We start from the raw sequence: 19,658 nt of genomic DNA, 5'->3' as shown, positions 1-19,658 counted from the left end.
CTTTAATAGCTTGTATACAGCTGGAGAATTCACCAACTGTTTCAGTAGATATTACTAGTAGAAATTCAGGCACACTCTCTTTAATAATAATAAAAACAACAACTAACTGTAAGAATCTCTCTTTGCTATAACAATATAGAATGAGTTATCCAAAAATATTTTACATGTATCCATCTCTCTCTCTATCCCACCATACTACCTCACACATAAGCGGTCTTATACTTTTTGCCCATAGTAACCAATCATATTAACAACTTGTTGCAAAATAGAAGCTGATCTGTGATTAGTAGCAAAATACCACAGACAATGTATCCCGTATATAGTGGTTAATAAGTGTATTTTGGAAAGTGCATGGTAAAAATTTTGACTTAAAAGTAAGTCTATGACATTCCCCCGAGTCACAGGAAAATTTAGTGATTGTAAATACGTCAATGCAGATTCCTTTAGCGGACATACTCACACACATACACACTTAGCATTATAAGCTATATTAACTTTACTTATGAAATAACGATTTATTTATACAGCACCCTCATTCTGCAGCGCTTTACAAATCATGGGCTACATACACAAATAAAACAAGACATTACAGACTAATAACATAATCAGATGAAACAATAGGAATGAGGGCCCTGCTCGCAAGAGCTTACAGTCTATGAGGATGAAGGGGTGACACAAGGGATAAAATAATAAAATAAATAGATTAATAATGCTGACAGAACTATGATCAAGTAATGAGGGATTACATAGATAGATCAGTAGAAAAAAAGAAAGTTAAAGCTACATGCAGCTAGGGGATGTGATAGGCCTGCCTAAAAAGATGGGTTTTTAGGGCACGTTTGAAAGATTGGGTGTTAGGCATTAGCCTGAGATCGAGGTAGTGCATTCTAGAGAAATGGGAGAATGGGAGGTTAGAAATAAACCCTTCACAACTGCCACATGGCTTTATACGTGCACATGCCCGTGCAGAAGTTGGCCACTGTCAAGACGCTTTTAAACAGCTCTTATCCCCTGAACCCTGCCACGTAGAAACACAATCTAGGAGTCATATTAAACAGAAGAATTCCCCCTTTAATATGAGATCAGGATTGAGTATGGTGGTTCACAGCTTTCTATTTCTGAGATTTCCCACTGCAACTTTAACATGGATATCTCAGTTTCTGTGAAGCACCCATGCACAATCCTGATGATATACTAAAAGGGGGGAGTCTTTCATAAGCTTTCATCAAATATGTTGTCATTTATCGGCTTTTTTTTTTAATAAAGACTATAAAACTACAGCATATACTCGAGTATAAGCCGAGTTTTTGAGCACAAAAATTGTGCTGGAAAAAAAAAACCCGGCTTATACTCCAGTCTCAAAAAAACCCAATTGACACTATACTAAGCCAAGTTCGGGAAGTAAGAGTTCTCTGTACGGAGAGTGCCAATTAAGGCCACCATGTAGGCATGTGGAGTCTTATAGCCATGGATGCTCCACTAGGGGGATTCTGGAAAAATATGCAAAGTTTTCCAGGGTGGGATAAGGAAAACCACACCTCTTTTAGCTAACTTGTAAAGCAGCTCCCTTGACAAAGACCAGCTGCGGTTGAAACGTGCGGTGGGGTTGCACGCCAGGTAGTAGTCTGTCCTCCCGCTTGTCACATTAGCTTTACTTTTGCTATTCTAGCATCCATTTCAGTATCATTGTACGTGCTTGTGCTTCTGTGACTTTGGTCTTTATTCTCTATTATTTCCTTTATTTGTGCATATGCTGTGGTTATTTCAGTGTTTTGACCATATTATATTTATCTTATCTATTCTGGATTTTTTACACCTCATTTCATTTAAGACCTATTACCTGGCGTGCATTAGGTTTCTCTTCTTCAGATGTACTTTTTTTTTTTTTTTTTTAATGTACAAAATTTATTAATGTCAACATTATATAAGCATCTTAACAAAAGTGCATTTCTTACATAAACATATGAAGCATAAAACAATATAAACATTTACATTATTTAATACGGAATATATCTCCCATACTTAACATTACTAATGTACCACGAAAGGTTCGATTTAGGGTTTTAGTTTTAAAGGGAACCTACCACCACAAATCTACCTATAAAGGTAGATTGGGTGGTAGGTGGATCAATGGGACGTGAGGATAGCCCTTTTAAGGGCTAATCCTCACGTCCCCACACTTTTTTGATAACTTTTATTATCCCTATATTCAAATTTACTTATGCGGCTACTGGGGCGTGGAGTAGCCGCATCTGAGGTTACACGAGGCGGCTACTCCACGCCCCGGTAGCCACTTTACCCCTCCTACTCACCCATCTTCGGCACGCAGCTCCGCGTAGCTGCGCGCCCTCGTCCGGCGATGCTGCCGTCTGCGCATGCGCAGAAGAGCAGGCCCGCGCCTGCGCGCTCACTGCTCTGAAACAGGCGCGGGCCTGCTCTTCTGCGCATGCGCAGACGGCAGGATCGCCGGACGAGGGCGCGCAGCTACGCGGAGCTGCGCGCCGAAGATGGGTGAGTAGGAGGGGTAAAGTGGCTACCGGGGCGTGGAGTAGCTGCCTCGTGTAACCTCAGATGCGGCTACTCCACGCCCCAGTAGCCGCATAAGTAAATTTGAATATAGGAATAATAAAAGTTATTTAAAAAGTGTGGGGACGTGAGGATTAGGTAGATTTGTGGTGGTAGGTGCCCTTTAAACACACACAACATTTTCTTATTAAAATGAATCGAAAACGATAAAAGGGTTCAGTTTGCACTTTTACCAACCCCCCCATCACCTCCCCCCCATGAGGTGCTCCGCTGGCAGAAAGAGGAGAAGAGAAAAAAAAAAAAAAAAGGGGGGGGGGGGGGATTTTATTGCCACGAGGACCAGACCTTATCCCATTTGGATTCTGTTTGAGAAATTTTAGAGCGATTACATTCGTATTCCCTTATCTGCATAGAGAGTCTGCACCAGTTCTCTACTCTTGGGGGATCCTTTGAACCCCATTTTCGAACTATAACAATCATTGCCACATTCATCAGCTTTATGATCAGTCTACCGTATAAATTAATCAGTCTTGCATCATCCAATAGACCAAAGATTGCAGTGTGAATAATCAGGGGGAGATCAATTTTGAGGGCGTCATCTATCCTATTGAAACCATCCTTCCAGAAAACCCCAATAACCGGACACTGCCACAACATATGTAAAAAATCTGCATCTGACATTTCCAACAGCTGGATTCTTTTTTTAATTTCATTTTAAACAGAGCCGCTGAAGTGTAGTACAACTGGTGCAAAATGTTAAAATAGGTTAATCTGTGATTTCAATTCAGTGAGCAAAATCTAGTATTTCTGTGTATTATTCTCCATCTTTCTTTGCTCATTGTCCCAATCGCACCCTCCCATTTACCTTTAGATTTGTGTGTCTTATTGTTTGAGTGCTTATCCCTTATAAATCTGTATAACTTAGATATAATCTTTTTACTATTCCCTTCAGTTCTAATATAATCAATACACTTATGTGATTCCAATTTCATTTCAATCTTGTGCTTATTATACATTATTATGTGTTTTAGTTGAAAGTATCTAAACCAATCCTCTGGACGCAGTCCGTGTAACCATTGCATCAAAGAAAAAGATATAAAGTGCCCGTCTATCATGGTTTGTGTTATGTACCCAACACCCTAACCCCACCAAAATTTCTGATCCCCCAAACCCGTTACTTCCCTCAGATTAGCGTTGAACCATAAAGGGCTGACGTTTAGGAACCCGTTTATTCCCAATAACTTTTTGACGGCCTGCCAGACATTCTTCAAGGCTTTACCTAATAAATGTTTGTGATATATCTCTCCTTCTAAAAGTGAGCTCTCCAGAAGCTCAAAAATATTATCTATTTTACCCTGCGCCATTGTCACAAGTCTGATCATCAACGGGTTCTCTCTCCAATTTATTAATCGGCTAATCTGCGCTGCAAAATAATAGCCCTGAAAATAGGGTAGACCTAGTCCACTTTCTCCTATAGGCCGATAGAGATAATCCATCTTCATCCTAATTCTCTTTCTACCCCAAATCAGGCCATTCAATCATTTTAAAAAAGGAGTCTTCGATCCAAAGTGGTGAAGCAGATAAAAAAATATCCATCTTTATTAGCCCAATCTTATCCGCTTTAGAAAGTGGGAGTTTATTCCAATCTCCAGTTCTTTTTCTCAAATTTCTAACTAATGGGGCAAGATTTAAGTTATAAAATTCTTCCAAATTGTTGGATACCTCTACACCCAAGTATCGAAAATTTTTGAAACAAGATAGAATAACATTGTCTGCTGCCCACCTCTCCACCAAAGGATCTAAAGACAAGATGGCAGATTTCCGCCAGTTTATCTTAAGACCAGAGAATTTACAAAATTCTTCAATTATCTCAATGGCAGTTGGAATTGATTCCGGAGAATTTCGTAGAAATAGCGCTAGATCGTCAGCATATAAACAGAGCTTGTCCTCCGGACCCCCACATCCCCCTCCCCTCCCATTATCCCATCTTCCCCTCTTATTCTCATGGCTAAGGGTTCTATATATATTGCAAATAATAGGGGAGATAGGGGACATCCTTGTCTAGTCCCACGGGTAAGGAGAAACGTTTCCGACTCAGTTACCTATGCGAATTCTCGCTGTTGGGGATTTATACATGCATTTTACTAATCCAATAAACTGCTCTCCCATTCCAAATTTCCTCATAACCTCCCATAGGAAGTTTTAACGGCGTCCAATGACAGGATGGAGCGGAGGTCCCCTTCTCCTAGATCGATGGCCGAAAAAAGTCCCTGGATACAGTTACCGGTGTTGCTGCCAGCTATAAACCCATTTTGATCTCTATGAATTATATCTTTAATAATTTTTTGCAATCTAATTTTGATATCTGTATTTATCAATGAAATGGGATGGTATGACCCCACTTCAAGAGGGTCTTTCTCTTTCTTTGGGATCAGAACTATCCCAGCTTCAGCCATCGATCTAGTGACTCCTTCCTCCAGGACTTCTATTAGCTTGGGAAGAAGAGTCTCACCATATTGTTTATACAAGCTAAACCCGTCTGAACCCGTCTGGACCCGGGGAGGAGTCCCTGCTAAACGAATCCAGGGCCATCTTTATTTCTTGTAATGTAATGGGGGCGTTTAATATTTGCTTTTGGGAATCTGAAATTTTTGGGAATTGCATCCCTCCCAGATATTCCACCATCTTGTTTATACCCGGTGTTTCGTCTGCTTTGTATAGATCTTTGTAAAAATTTCGCACTGTTTGAGTTATCTCATCCTGTTCGGTTGTCACTCTGCCATCTGCCCTCCTTATAGCTGTAATAAAATTTTTTCCACCCAAGTCCTGAATTTTCCCTGCCAAGTATTTACCTGGTTTCCCTCCTTCAATAAAGTGAGTTTGGGATCGAAAAAAGGCTTTGTGTTGGGCCTTTTGTCTCAAACTCTTTAAGAGCCTGAGCACAAGCCGAGGTCTTGGTTCTGGGTTTTTTTGAGGGCATATCAACAAGATTCTGTGCCGCAATCCGTAGCTCTTGCTCTTGGCGTCGCTCCTGCTGATTATACTCGTTTAATTTCCGCCAAACATTGCTACAGAGCCGGGCCAGTCTCCCGTTCGGATTATTTCCAAATACAACTTTCTGGGGAATCTTAAGCCTGTCCCTTACTTCGTCCATAACTAAATTAAAATCTCCCATTATCATCACAGGGCATTGGTCCCTAGATTCTATAAATTCCAAAAGGGAATGGATCACATCCAATGATGCTGGAGGAGGAATATACACAAACGCAAAAATGACCTTGAGGCCCTTTAGGTTTCCATATAAAAAAAATAAATTTACCATCTCTGTCCACTAGGGATTCCTTTACTTCAAAATCAATATCGCGGTGGATCAGTACAGATACGCCCCTTGAAAAGATAGTGCCAAAGGAATGAAACTCCTTTCCAACCCACTTTCTCTTAAGTCGGGAGACATTTTCTGTTACCAAGTGAGTTTCGAGGAAGCAAACAATTGCTGGAAGATGTTTACTAACTACGCCAAAAATTTGGCAACGTTTTATTCTATCGCTAACCCCTCTAATATTCCATGTTAGTATCCTAGTCTCCATTTATTTCAACAATACAAGAGGGGGGGGAGAAGAAGAAGAAAAAAAAAAAAAAACCCTCCAACCCCCTCCTCCTTCCCTTCTCACCGACCCATTTCTTCTTCTTTTTGAACAGGTCTCCTACACCTCCTGGCGCCACCCTCCCCTCCCCCCCACCAATCCTACCATTAATCAAAAAATCCCTTACTCAAGATCTGCTCTCGTTTTCTGCCTTAGGAGCGTTCTAGTGCCCCGGTCCTACTATAGCCCCTGTTGTTCCAGCCAGTTTGCAACTTTGGCTAGAGAATTAAAGAAACAGCTTTTCTCTTGATAAATAATCCGTAATTTAGCCGGAAAAAGGAGTATTTGATTTTTACTTCGAGTAATCTTTTTTTCACCCCTTTAAAACTGGCTCTCTTAAGCGGAGTTTCTCTCGAGTAGTCCGGGTATATAGCAATTTTGGCACCTTCCAGGGCCAATTCTCTAATTTCGCGATTCTGTCGCAAAATGTAATCCCGGTCTTGCGAGCTTATTAATTTTACCAATATCGCCCCTGGGGGGAAGGGTGGGGGGGGGGAACCAGGAGGGGGTTTCTTAAATGGTATCCTGTGGGCGCGCTCAATCACAAAAGATTTGGAGAAGCTCTCCTGTCCAAAGGTTTCGTACAGCCATTTTGAGATTTTACTTATCATTTCCCTATCTGATTCCCCTTCCGGGAGACCCAAAATTCTAATATTAGACCTCCTCAATCTGTCCTCTAGCTCCGTAAGCTTGTCCTGAAGCCTTTTCTGCTCCTTTTTGGTTGTATCTATTATCTTTCTCATATCTTTGACTTCCTCTACCGTATCTCTGCAAGTGTTTTCGATCCCCTTCGTTTTATCCCATAGCTTATTCATTTCATCCCTGGATCCTACCTGAGTGTTCAGTTTCTCTATGGCTAGTTTTGACTCATCGACTTTTGTCTTCGTCTCCTTAACGGCCGTGAGAATCTCAGCTAAGGTTTCTTTTAATTCCCCAGGGGAGTCTTCATTCTGTAGCTTGGCGTACCTAGAACCTTCCTCTGGGCCCTCTTTTTCTTTAGGGGTCTGTCTGGTTTTTGCTGGGGATCCTTTCCAGAGCCCCCCCCCCCCCCCCCGACTTACTTTGTACATTCTTTGGACCCATAATTTGGAAAATTAGGGGTTTTATGTATACAACAGCAAACTGCACCAATACTTTAACAGAATAAGTTAAAGAAAAAGAGTCTTAAATACAGTAAGCTGTTGCAGACAAGTCAGGTATGTATCAAAAACAACTGAACGGTTTAGAAGAGTTAGCCCAAAGTGCTCTCATATGCAGATCAGCCAGGGCCAAATAAACATTCAGATAAAGAGCATTCCAATTTTCAGTTGGTTGATGGTTAGTGTAATGGTTTAGTTACAAATTAGGTGTAATAAAATAGCAAAAAACAGAAAAAAAAAAAAAAGAAAAGAAAAAAAAGGGAAAGGAAACCCCTAAGTGTTAACTGTTATACACAGGAATGCACGTGTTCCCAAGTTTGTTAATTAGCAAAAGTCCAGTACGCAACACAAAGAAAGTCAATGAGCATCACAGCCAAAATGTTAGAATGAGTACTAGCTATTGCAGTTAAGATACCAATTAGGGTGTTGGATAGTTTCCACTGTAATACGGATAGCCAGTAGCAAAACAAGTACGGGGTTCGTGAGCAGATAATATAGAACCTGCAAGAGTATGTAATGTCCTCAAGTATGTAATGTCCACTGTGGTTCAGATTGCCGCTGGCGAAGCTAGTTAGAGGTTAGTAGGCAGATGTTAGCTCTCTAGAGTCTGATAGAGGGCACAGCAATAACATGAAATATTTCCGTTTGCTGCAAGCAGAGCAGGCTTAGGGGTTAGCAGGCAAATGGCGCGTGACAGCATGACGTAAGCGGACGTTGTTGCCGCCCCTCCCCGCCACCTCCTGCTCGCCGCCTATGCCCGACGGTTAGCGTTCCATACAGCGTTCGGATCAGCATATGTGACTCCTGCTGAACAGACCGGTACGGGCAGAACCCGCTCCCTTCCCGACTCTGGAACGGTGCAACCAGGAGACCGAGCACGGGACAATCAGCCGGTGTGCGGTGACTGTGTACACCCTAGGAGAAGAGGTGGAATTGTTTGACACTGGCTGTAGTGTGCACAATATAAGAGGTGGATAACCTTTTGCGAGTGCAGGATAAGAGCTTTGGCCGGACGGATGTAGAAACGAAGCTTATATCTGAGGGCATCGATCCTCCCTAGCTGTTGCTCTCTGCTACAATCAACCTACAACCAACCTTCTGTGTCTGGGGGGTACCCCTGTGGATGGGAATCTTCGGGGCGACCTGCCAGCTGAAGTAGAACGTGAGTAGGAGAAGCGCTGATCTTATCCGTAGTCCGTCTTGGCTCTTGCAAGTTTGCTGCTGCCTCAGAAAAGTATCCAGAGTCAACAGGAGGGTGAGAGATCTTCGTGTATGTGATTGAGATGGATTTAAATGCACATTGCAATTCTGCTGATACTTATTAGGGTGGAACCGTCTGTGACTGTTGCTGTTTCCTGCAGGACTGTTGCGACCCAACACCTTCCTACTAACCCCTAACTCGCTTTGCTACTAACTTGAATCACAGCAGATACCATTTAACTGCTGATCCCCTTTCATCGGACCCTCATGATTTCACATTTGCCTTCTTCAATTGTACTTATTTTTATACACTTTCCTATTGTAATAAAGATTACTATTTTTTGCAATTTTGTTGAAGCCTTTTTCTTCATTTCCTCTCTTTTTGCTTTTTTGGCATTTCCCTTGACATCAAGCATGACCTACAACAGGCTTTATGACATGATGAAGGAAAGTAACATGAAGGGTAATCTCTGGAGGATTGAAAAAGCACAGCCTAGGTAATAGACTAAGATGAAGGCAGAGAGGTACAGCACTGTGCAGAGCTTTATGGATGAGGGAGATTAATTTGAATTGAATAGGGAAGGCGGTGCATTATGAATATATTATGGAGGAGAGAGTTTAGTAAGTGGAAGACCAATTAGTAGAGAGTTACAGTAGTCAAGACATAAATAAAATTTAAAATAAATATATAAAATATATATTTTCTGTTTTAATTACTTAAAAGTTTTCTAGATCTCTGCTTGCTGTCATTCTATGGAAAGCTTCTATGTTTACTGCTAGTGGACAGAAATCTGACCATGGTCACAAAGGAGCATGGCTCGTTATAACACACAGCCCTGATTACCATCTGTGATATAATGAACCATGGTCAGATTTCTGTCAGCTAGTAGTAAAACCCAGAAGCTTTCCATAGAATGACAACAAGCAGAGATTGTAGAGATTGTATAACTTTTTATAATAAAAACAATAATAATAATTTGCTTAAATGGGAATACTCCTTTAAGGTTTTCATGATCAAGAAAAGATGGATTCAAGAAATGTTTTGAGGTGAAAGCAGTAGGAGCGTGCAAGTGAATGTATGTAAGGCACAAACAAAAGGTCGGAGTACAGCACAACCCCGAGCTGTTATTTCTTATGTCTCTAATGATCTCCTTCCTGCGAAATCCAAAGGTGACTATTCTCTCCTCATTTGTCTGGATCTCTCTGCAGCGGTTTGACACAGGACCACCAGCTTCTCCTCAGATGGTAATACCACCAATGGAAATGCCAGGGATTTGTTTGATTGGCAGATGATGGAAAGACAAGAAGTTCAGTCTTAGAAAGATTAAGCTTCAGGTAGAGAGAGGTCATGATGTTAGAGACAGCTGAAAGACTATCACTGCTGTTTTGAAGAAGTATGTAGTTGGGCATCATCAGCATAAAGATGGTACTGAAAACCAAATCTGCTAATGTTTTGTCCTACAGGGATGGTATAGAGGGAAAAGAGAAGAGGACCTAGGACTGAGCACCGAGGAACACCAACAGTAAGAGGAGATGAGAAAGATCCAGAGAAAGACTAAAAGTGTGGCCAGGAAGATAGAGTGAAGCATTCTGAGGAGAAGCTGGTGGTCCAGTGTCAAACCACTGCAGAGAGATTCAGACAAATGAGGAGAGAATAGTCACCTTTGGATTTCGCAGCGAGGAGATCATTAGAGACTTAAGAAATAACAGCTTAAATGAAGTGCATGGTACTGAAACTGGATTGTAGGGAGACAAGGAGGGAGTAAGCAGAGAGAAAATAAGTTAGTCAAGGAAAAAAACAAGAGTTCCAGGACTTTGGAGATAAAGGGGAGATTATAGAGTCAATAATCAACAGCGCTGGATAGGTCTAAGGAGGTAATTTTTAGTAATGGGGTTACAACAGCATATTTGAAAAAAGAGTGAAAGACACAATAAAAGAGACAAAAATTGAAAGTGAAGTGAGAAGTGACTGTTGGGGAGAGGGACTGTACAATATGCAAAGAGATGGGGTCACCGACACTGTTTTGGGGCAAGCTGAGGAAAGAATCATAGACATCTCTTCCTCTGTAACTAGCTCAAAGAAAGACTGAACAGGGTGAGGTACAGGAGGAGAGCGGATCCATGGAGCTTGTGGATTGGGAAGTTTCCTGTCAAATAATATCAAATTATAAGGAGTGAAGTGTATCAGACTCTTTTAGAATTGTTTGAGAAATTTCAGATAGAGAGTGGTGTTATCTAATCCTGGGTGCTTTTGACAATATGATTTAATGGTTAGTAGCCAGTATGGGACAGGAAGGAGGAGATTGGGCACAGTGAATTGTGAATTGGTGAGTATCAATTGGTTCCAGTATATACAAAGGGGTTGATACATTCTGAGAAGGTAAAGAATTATTGACAGTAAAAAAAAAAAAAAAAAAAAAAAAAAAGAAGGTTATGGTAAGAAAGTGGGAAGGAAGAGTTAGCCAAATTAGATATTTAAGAAAGTCATCAGAAGATTAGGTCAAGGATGTTACCCTCATTTTGAGTAGGAGAAACAGAGTTATGTAAGACCTAGAGAATTGGTTAGTTATGAGAGCAGAGAGGCAGGAAGGGAGATGGGGTTTTTAGTAGGGATGTTAAAATCTCCAATGATGAGGTTTGGAATCTTTCAAGATACCAAGTTTTAAAGAACTGATAGGGTGAACTAGGAGGATGGTATACCACAGCCACACAAAAGGGACAAAGCCCAAGGGTGAGGAACTCAAAAGATGGGAAGGTGAGAGAGGGAAAAGGAGGAATGACCTGAAAAGTGCATTGTGGAGAGAGGACTTAGGAAAAAAAAATCATGAACAGATTCTAGTTTACTGCACACACAGCAGGCTTTCCAGAGATTTTTTAGAGTTTTGTTCTTGCTTCAAAAAATAAAGGAGAGGGAGAGAGAGATCCTAATTTAGCTGGTAAAATAATTTTAAGAAAAACACATTTTTGGGGGAAAAAAAAATTTCTTTTTTTATATTTTGATAGAATGGACATTTTGGGAGGCAACAATATGGGAGGGAGATGGGGGTCAGGAATTGGAGATCAGCCATCCAAGATGGCAGGTGAACATCAGCAGTGGTGTTAGGTGAGGTGGTCAGGTCCAATCCCGGCACTTAAAGGGAACCTGTCAGCAGAAATAAACCACTACCAGTATGTTGCCAAGCAGCTGACATACCTTCTAGATCATGTTGCTTTCATGACCCAGTGTGGTAGCATCATCCAGAAAATCTACTTTGAAGTGAGATATAAATTGGTTGTATAAAGTCAAGGGGGCAGGGATTTTAATACTGAAGTCCAACTCTATTCCTCAGAAAGCCACTTTCACTGTAATTGATGATCCTGCATCCAGAGGCATCACTAACCTGATCTCCTGAGGTCCGATTTAGGATTTCAGCTAGAGGAGGAGGTGTTCACCTCCTTCTTGACTTTATAAAACCTATTTACAGCTCATTTCAGAGTTGATTTTCTGGATCATTCCAGTAAATGATTGAACTCATTTTTATTAGTATATTATTCCCATGTACATATCAGGATATAGGACAAACAAAGTGATCCTATGGGTGGGAAAATCTAAGGGACATCATGATGGGCTTATGGAAACCGAATTACCGGTAAAGTTTAATTCCTTTTTTCCATATCGTCATACACATGCCCCTGTGGTTTTAGCCGCTTTTCTGCCTTTGTTCTTCACTGTGAATTGAAGAAATAAATTTTAATCTATTCTCCACTGGCATGAGGCTTTCAGGTAGTTAAGAAAGAAGTATCTTACATCTAGGAGACGCCATTCTTCTTCTTATGGATTTTTCAGGTTGTTACAGAAGGTTGATGATACAATGGGGCAGATTTGTCCAACGAGGATCTGCCGCCATTCACTAAGCTTGTGCGCCCAAGTTCCTGCATCCATCGCTTATGCGCTGAGGTCCGCCGGAGTTCAACTGCTTCTACCTGGTGTTTGTAAGTGCGTGTCTTGCGGCACAATTCTAAATGTTAAACCCTGCGCGTTGTCCGAATCCGTCGGGTTGTTCAATGGCACGCCCCCCCCCCCCATTTCTGGCGCGTGCAGGCCGGCGCCGATGTGCCAAAATCCGATTGCGTTCGATCAACCTTTCAAGTGCCAGGCCGTCAGATGAAGCCTGCTGTTCTGCTGAAGCACCACTGTGGTATTGTCTGACATTACTCTCACATCCCGACTGGAGATAGATGGCAGGGCCGGTTTCAATGCTTTCCTGACTGCTGCTAGTTCCCTGAAATTTGATGACCTCCCCACCATGGAATGAGCCCAGGGACCCTGGAAAAACTGATTTTCTAGATGAGCTCCCCAACCCCAAGAGTTTGTGTCCATAGTCAAAATTATTGTCTGTTGAACCCTTAGCAGCAGAGCTACTACTGCTTCTGCTGAACTCCCTACAAGGAGAAAGTCGCCCAGGTAAGCGAGAAATAGAGCCGTCCTAGACAGATTTATAATGCCATCTCGGCAATCATTTTTATTGAAGACCCTCGGGGCAATAGCTACCCCAAAAGGGCATTGCCTTTTATTGTAGGCGTGTCAAAGTTCATTGCACAGTCACAGCCACCCTCAAAAATCTTTGATATGCCGGATGAATAATTAAAAGCATTGGATAAATCGACCGATGCCATGAAACAATCCTGCTGCAGAAGATTGACTGTGAATTTCAGAGTCTCCATCCTGAATTTTTCCACTAATAGATATCTGTTTAGAGGTTTCAGGTTGATTATTGTCCGCAGCGACCCATCTAGTTTTTGAAATAACGTGGAGTAGAATCCCACCCTTCCCTTCCACCAGCACATCTTTTTGAAGCAAACTTTTTACTTCTGATTCCAGTGCTGACTGTGTGTTGTCGTTTGTCACAATTGTGGTCTTGAATCCCTTAAGGGGGGGGGGGGGGGGAGGTTCAGAAAGGCATATTCCGACCTTCTCGGATGATGTTTAGAACCCATTTGCTGTTGAACATTTTTTCACATTCTGGAAAAAATTGTAATAGCCTGGACATCTGGCTTCATTGCTGACTGGACTTCTTAGCGGGGTCTGGAGGATGGTTAATCATGAATCCTTTATGGTTTTTTAGGATTTCCAGCCTCCTTCCTTCTTGTCCCAAGTCTTTTGGTTAGTGGAAAATCTTCTTTGGGGATGAAAGGACTTATTTCTAAGCTTTTGACCCATCGGAAACCTTTTCTTTCTGTCAGAAGCCTTCTCTAAGATCTTATCCAGGGTTGTTCTGAACAGATATTCTCCTTCACATGGTATAGCACATAGGCAGCTTTTTTACGAGGCCACATCTCCATTACAAAATGTTCAGCCAGATCACTCACCTAGCCGAATTAGATAAGGCAGAGGATCTGGCCGAGAGTCTTAGGGCGTCCATAGAATCATCCGCCAGAAATGGTTAGGCCTTTTGGGCTGGTGTGATATGTGAAATTAGGGCCTCTCTGGGGGAACATTCTTTCAGTTTTTCTACGATATCGGTAAGTCACATCAGGAGAGATCTGGCCACACAGGTAGCCGCCATGTTTGGTTTGAAAGCTGCAGATGAAGCCTCCCAAGCTCTTTTTAAGCAACCATGGGCCTTCCTGTCCATGGGATTCTTTAGAGATCCTGCATTGTGAAATGGCGGGACGGATTTCTTTGAAACCTTGGAAATGGCTAGGTTGATATTCGGTGGCCTGTCCCAGAATGCAAATCCCATTTTTTCCGGTTTCTTCCACTCAGCTTAAATTAAAGATGCAATGTTCTAATACAAAGGGAGAACCCACTTTTGCTTTCCGTAGTAGATCTGACCAGTTTTATCAGATGATCCACGTCTTCCACCGGGAACAAGGGTCTTTCTATACTGAATCAGAGCAGATACCCATACTTTTGACGTTCCAGGAGAAGAAAAACTAGATGATTTTTTGGAGGTTTTCTGTAAAGAGTTGCGGACCTCTTCTCTAATGAAGCTACGCATGCATTCGACCATCACAGAGGACACCGGTTCTACAATTTTCTGTATACAAGTCTCAAAAGCAGATTTCTCATCTGTCACTGGCAGGCTAACACCGCTAATTCTACAGGCCTTGTTCTTGGACTATTTTGTGGCTTTTCTACCCGAAGTTTCCTTTCTCTGAAAGTACAAACATAGTGAAGCCTAATTTTGAAACCCATTATGAAGGCCGGGAAAGGTAGTACTCGCCTCCACCATGAACCACCCGGCTCCTTATACCCTATTTTCTTGCCAGATTCTGTAGGATTTCTCCTACTAGCTTTTTCTGAACTCATGGTGCAGAAGGAATAACCAGCAATATATACGGTAACACCAAATACACCGGGGTACGGTCCAACACACAGCAGACGTTATCAGCACACTATCATACATGTGCATATATTGGAGTATACACAGGGTGAAAAAAATTGCAGCACAGTTATACATAGGAAGGATGCATACAGGCTGAGGCAGCAGTAAGTATACGATCCTGAAGTCTGTGTGCTGTCCATGCTCCCAACTGACCTGTGTGCTAGGACTTTAAAGATTCAAATTTACACCACAAGGCTTCCACACTTCCATTTGCCGCTGGAAGTGGGGCACTGATCTGGTCACTGGCTCTGTACAACGCCTCACCAAATAAGCAGAGAGGCAGAGTGCAGAACTCCTATACACCATCCTCCCCAGCTCCCAATCCAGCGCACCAACCTCTGGTCACCGGCACCCCGATCCATACCGGGTAAGCCATCTGGAGGAGGATGCCCGAACTTTGGTGAAAAGAACCAGGGAACTCCCGGCCCTCCCCAAGCTACGTATAGCCCACCAGAGGTACTTCAGGCATCCTCACTGAGGAACCATACTGAAGAGGAGGTGGTACAGACTTTTAAGGGCTGGGCTTCCTGTCCCTGGGGGCGGACCCCTTTCTCCAGTGCTGCGGTCGTGGTGAGGGAGGGAAGAACACATAACCCTTATAAATGTTGCTCTCATGTCAACTTGTGACCCAACACACTACTCCAGTGTGAACATCAGAAACTGCAGGAGATTCAGATAACAGGCCTGCTCCGTGGGGGAGGGGGTCCCCAGCATAACAGGCCTGTTCCGTGGTGGAGGGGGTCCCCAGCATAACAGGTCTGCTCCGTGGGGGAGGGGGTCCCCAGCATAACAGGTCTGCTCCGTGGGGGAGGGGGTCCCCAGCATAACAGGTCTGCTCCGTGGGGGAGGGGGTCCCCAGCATAACAGGTCTGCTCCGTGGGGGAGGGGGTCCCCAGCATAACAGGTCTGCTCCGTGGGGGAGGGGGTCCCCAGCATAACAGGTCTGCTCCGTGGGGGAGGGGGTCCCCAGCATAACAGGTCTGCTCCGTGGGGGAGGGGGTCCCCAGCATAACAGGTCTGCTCCGTGGGGGAGGGGGTCCCCAGCATAACAGGTCTGCTCCGTGGGGGAGGGGGTCCCCAGCATAACAGGTCTGCTCCGTGGGGGAGGGGGTCCCCAGCATAACAGGTCTGCTCCGTGGGGGAGGGGGTCCCCAGCATAACAGGTCTGCTCCGTGGGGGAGGGGGTCCCCAGCATAACAGGTCTGCTCCGTGGGGGAGGGGGTCCCCAGCATAACAGGTCTGCTCCGTGGGGGAGGGGGTCCCCAGCATAACAGGTCTGCTCCGTGGGGGAGGGGGTCCCCAGCATAACAGGTCTGCTCCGTGGGGGAGGGGGTCCCCAGCATAACAGGTCTGCTCCGTGGGGGAGGGGGTCCCCAGCATAACAGGTCTGCTCCGTGGGGGAGGGGGTCCCCAGCATAACAGGTCTGCTCCGTGGGGGAGGGGGTCCCCAGCATAACAGGTCTGCTCCGTGGGGGAGGGGGTCCCCAGCATAACAGGTCTGCTCCGTGGGGGAGGGGGTCCCCAGCATAACAGGTCTGCTCCGTGGGGGAGGGGGTCCCCAGCATAACAGGTCTGCTCCGTGGGGGAGGGGGATTCCTGTCATTCCTTTTATTGTTTTAATTCTTTTATATTTTATTGCCATAATTGGCTTAAATAAAAGAAACTTTTTGAGCAAGCCAGCGCCGATTCCTTTACAAACGTTCCAAATAGCAGAGCAACGCACCCTTCCTGGATGCTATCCGTTTATTCTTCAAGTTACTGCACATGGACATTTGGGGAGCCAGCAGCGGAACGAGGCAGCGGCATTAAGTCTCATACCAAGCATCAATAGGAGTTGTGCCCTACCTGCACAACTCCAAAAGGTGAGTTTATCACTACATCACAATAAATCCTAATATAACGAGGGTAACACACTATAGGAGTGCTCTTTTGTCTCTCTTTGTCTCCCCTACATCTCTACTTTATGCACATGTATAGGCTGACACTCTGCCTGTAAGATGAAGTCACAGACGCCATCTTACCGGGGGGGGAAAGATGGGTTGGGGGGGGAAAGATGGGTTGGGGGGGGGGGGGAAGAAGCCCCAAAGACAAGTTAAATGCTGCGGTCGAGCTGACCGCTGCATTTAACGGGTTGAACACCCGCGATCAGAGCCCACTCCGAATGCGGGTGGTACACTGGGGTGTCGACTATTAGTTCACTGAGCGCTAAGTCATATATTGGACGCAGAGCGGAAAGGGGTTTAAAAAACATCTTTTTTTAACCATTCAACAAGAGTTTGGCTGGTTTGAACATGTTTATTTTAAACAGGTTCAAAGCAGCCAAACGCATGGTAAATGGTAAAAAAAGGATGCGTTTTAAAGACGCATTTTTTGAAGGCATGCTTTTTTAAACGCACTGAAAAAACAGGTTTTAAAACGGACCAAAAACACCATGTGTGGCATCACGCTAAGGCTAATGTCTTACTACAAGAGCATTTATTAATAAAAGTATATTACAAAGACTTATGGAATCACCTGCCCTATATGTTTATGAAGAAAATTTTAAGTCACATTTTAAAGGAATCCATTCTACAAACTCTTTGTTATAAGATCACAGAGGTTTCCCTAGGAGTTTTCTTTTCATGGTATCATTGCAATCATTGCAAACCTTGCAAAACTATCAGACTAAATTTAATGACTAGGCCAATGATTCTTACCAAACCGTTTACCAACTTAAACTGTTCCCTTAAATATTGTACAAGTTTTCTACAGGATTCCAACATCACATGAAATTGCGAGTGTAAAGTCCACTGTATCACACAATAGTCAAACCTAGTAATGCTTTCATTTGCATTGAGACAGGTTTTAAATCTAATTTAGAGACTTACCCTTTCACCTCATGCATGATGTTTTTAGTCTGCGCAGATCCAAGGAAACAGGCAGGAATATTCGACATTCTAATTTTAAGAGAGAAATATATGTCACAGTGAATATACATACTTGTAAGGCATTTTCCGATCTTAGACGTATATGGCTAAGCCACAAGATCTGCATATATGTCTGAAAGGTGTGGGTTCCACCCACAGAACCTTTGCAATGATCAATCTAATCATATAGTGGCGAAACTACTTCAGTTGTAGGGGGCACAGGTTCCAAAAACAGTCAGGCCTGTTGTACCACACTGTTTCTGTAACTCCCGTTAATGTAGGAGTTACATTAACCCCTTCCCGCTGCAGCCCTTTTTAGTTTTTGCGGTTTCATTTTTCACTCACCACATTCAAAAATCTGTAACTTATTTTTCCATGTACAGAGCTGTGTGACTGCTTATTTTCTGTGTAACAAATTACACTTCAAAATGGTGGTATTTAATATTCCATGCCGCGTACTGGGAAGCGGGAAAAAAAATTCCAAATGCAGTGAAATTGGTAAAAAACGCATTTGTGCCGTATTCTTGTGGGCTTGGATTTTACGGATTTCACTGTGCACCCCAAATGACATGTCTACTTTATTCTTTGGGTCGGTACAATTACGGGTACCGCAATATGCAGCAAAGACTTACCGGCTATGGACAGGGCTCGGCCCACGAGCCCTCTCCATGTACCGGGACCCGAAATGTGACATACTATTACGTCACATGTCGGGAAGGGGTTAAAACTAAAGTAAGCAGCTCCCTAGCTCTACCCCAGATGTAGCATTGTTAAACTGCTAGCTTTATCTGAACCTTCTGATAAAGCTATAAAACACTGCACTACATAGCGCTGCGAACGCCAGACCAAGCTTACAGATATGAAGAGACTATAGTAGCTGGTAAAGTATAAAGAGTGAATAAAATTTAACATTTAATATTAATAATTAAAATTATTGATAAAAATAATAAGTGTTGAGAAAATGAGAGCACTCATAAACAATTAGACTGTCTAAAAGGAACAGACAAAATGTCTAGTTCTACCATAGGCAAAGGAGTCCTTCAGAGATATGTCATATTTGTGTATAGTTCAATGTTCCACAAACTAAAAAATGATATAAAAGGACTCACCACTGGGATGGTCCATGGTTGAAAAATATATATAGGAAGCAGCGTCTCCTGTTCACCCGTCTTGATGTGTACCTGGATTCTGATGAAGAAACTGGATCCCGTGTCTCAGAAAACCGTTCTGTGGATAGTGCATACACAATAGGGGCGGTGTGTGGAGGCGTGTGTCCAACAGGATATGGTCAAACTGTCAGAAGTAACGGGGAATTGGGTAAAAGTACTAACCCTATTAACCCCTAACCAGACAGATGACTGTTAATCCTTAAGTTTCCTAACCTCGGAGCCGCAGCCCTGAATGGCTGCCACCCCGACTGGAACTTTTCCCTATAAACACTGGCCCTGTTAAAGACCTACGAAGTCCAGGGAAGGTATATAAAACTGCTTTAAAGTAGTGATGTCAGGTAGAGCATGTCCCTACATGCCATATTTCGCCCTGCTTAGGCTCATCAGGGGACATTTCACAAATACCATAGTCACCTAACAAAACAAACAAAAGTAATATGGAGCAAAAATTAGTATCTACTGAAAGGGGCATTAGGGGAAATATTGAATATTCAATGTATCCCTTACCTTTGTAATTGATGACCGAGGTGTTGGAATGGGTACAGGTTAACTCGTATCAGGCATATAAGTGACCTGTGCGAGTGATTTCTGTGTCGGGAGCTCGTAATAAAGAGCTTCCGTCGGTTATGTGAACCAGTGGGTCCATAACGGTGGTTACCTGCTGAGGTCTTTATAAAGGAGTGCTTAAAGGTGCTGCGCCGGAAGT

At 43.2% G+C, this 19,658-nt stretch overlaps 1 protein-coding gene across 10 annotated transcripts in view; it reads right to left on the bottom strand.

Annotated features, from left to right (window-relative positions):
* WRN (WRN RecQ like helicase) overlaps positions 1-19,658 on the bottom strand; it is a 261,779-nt gene that overhangs the window by 96,656 nt on the left and 145,465 nt on the right. For 9 of the 10 annotated variants that reach the window (XM_072114010.1, XM_072114009.1, XM_072114011.1 and 6 more), the window contains one exon: positions 17,745-17,813. The exons of the other annotated variant lie outside the window; for it this stretch is intronic. In XM_072114010.1, the coding sequence (XP_071970111.1) occupies positions 17,745-17,813 (69 nt within the window). The remainder of the gene's footprint in view (positions 1-17,744; positions 17,814-19,658) is intronic. 10 annotated transcript variants of the gene reach the window in all.

Source organism: Engystomops pustulosus, chromosome 1 (genome assembly GCF_040894005.1).
Source record: "Engystomops pustulosus chromosome 1, aEngPut4.maternal, whole genome shotgun sequence".
NCBI classification, from domain to species: Eukaryota; Metazoa; Chordata; class Amphibia; order Anura; family Leptodactylidae; genus Engystomops; species Engystomops pustulosus.
Note: the sequence above shows the minus strand (reverse complement) of the source record. Positions and strands in the feature narration are given on the sequence as shown.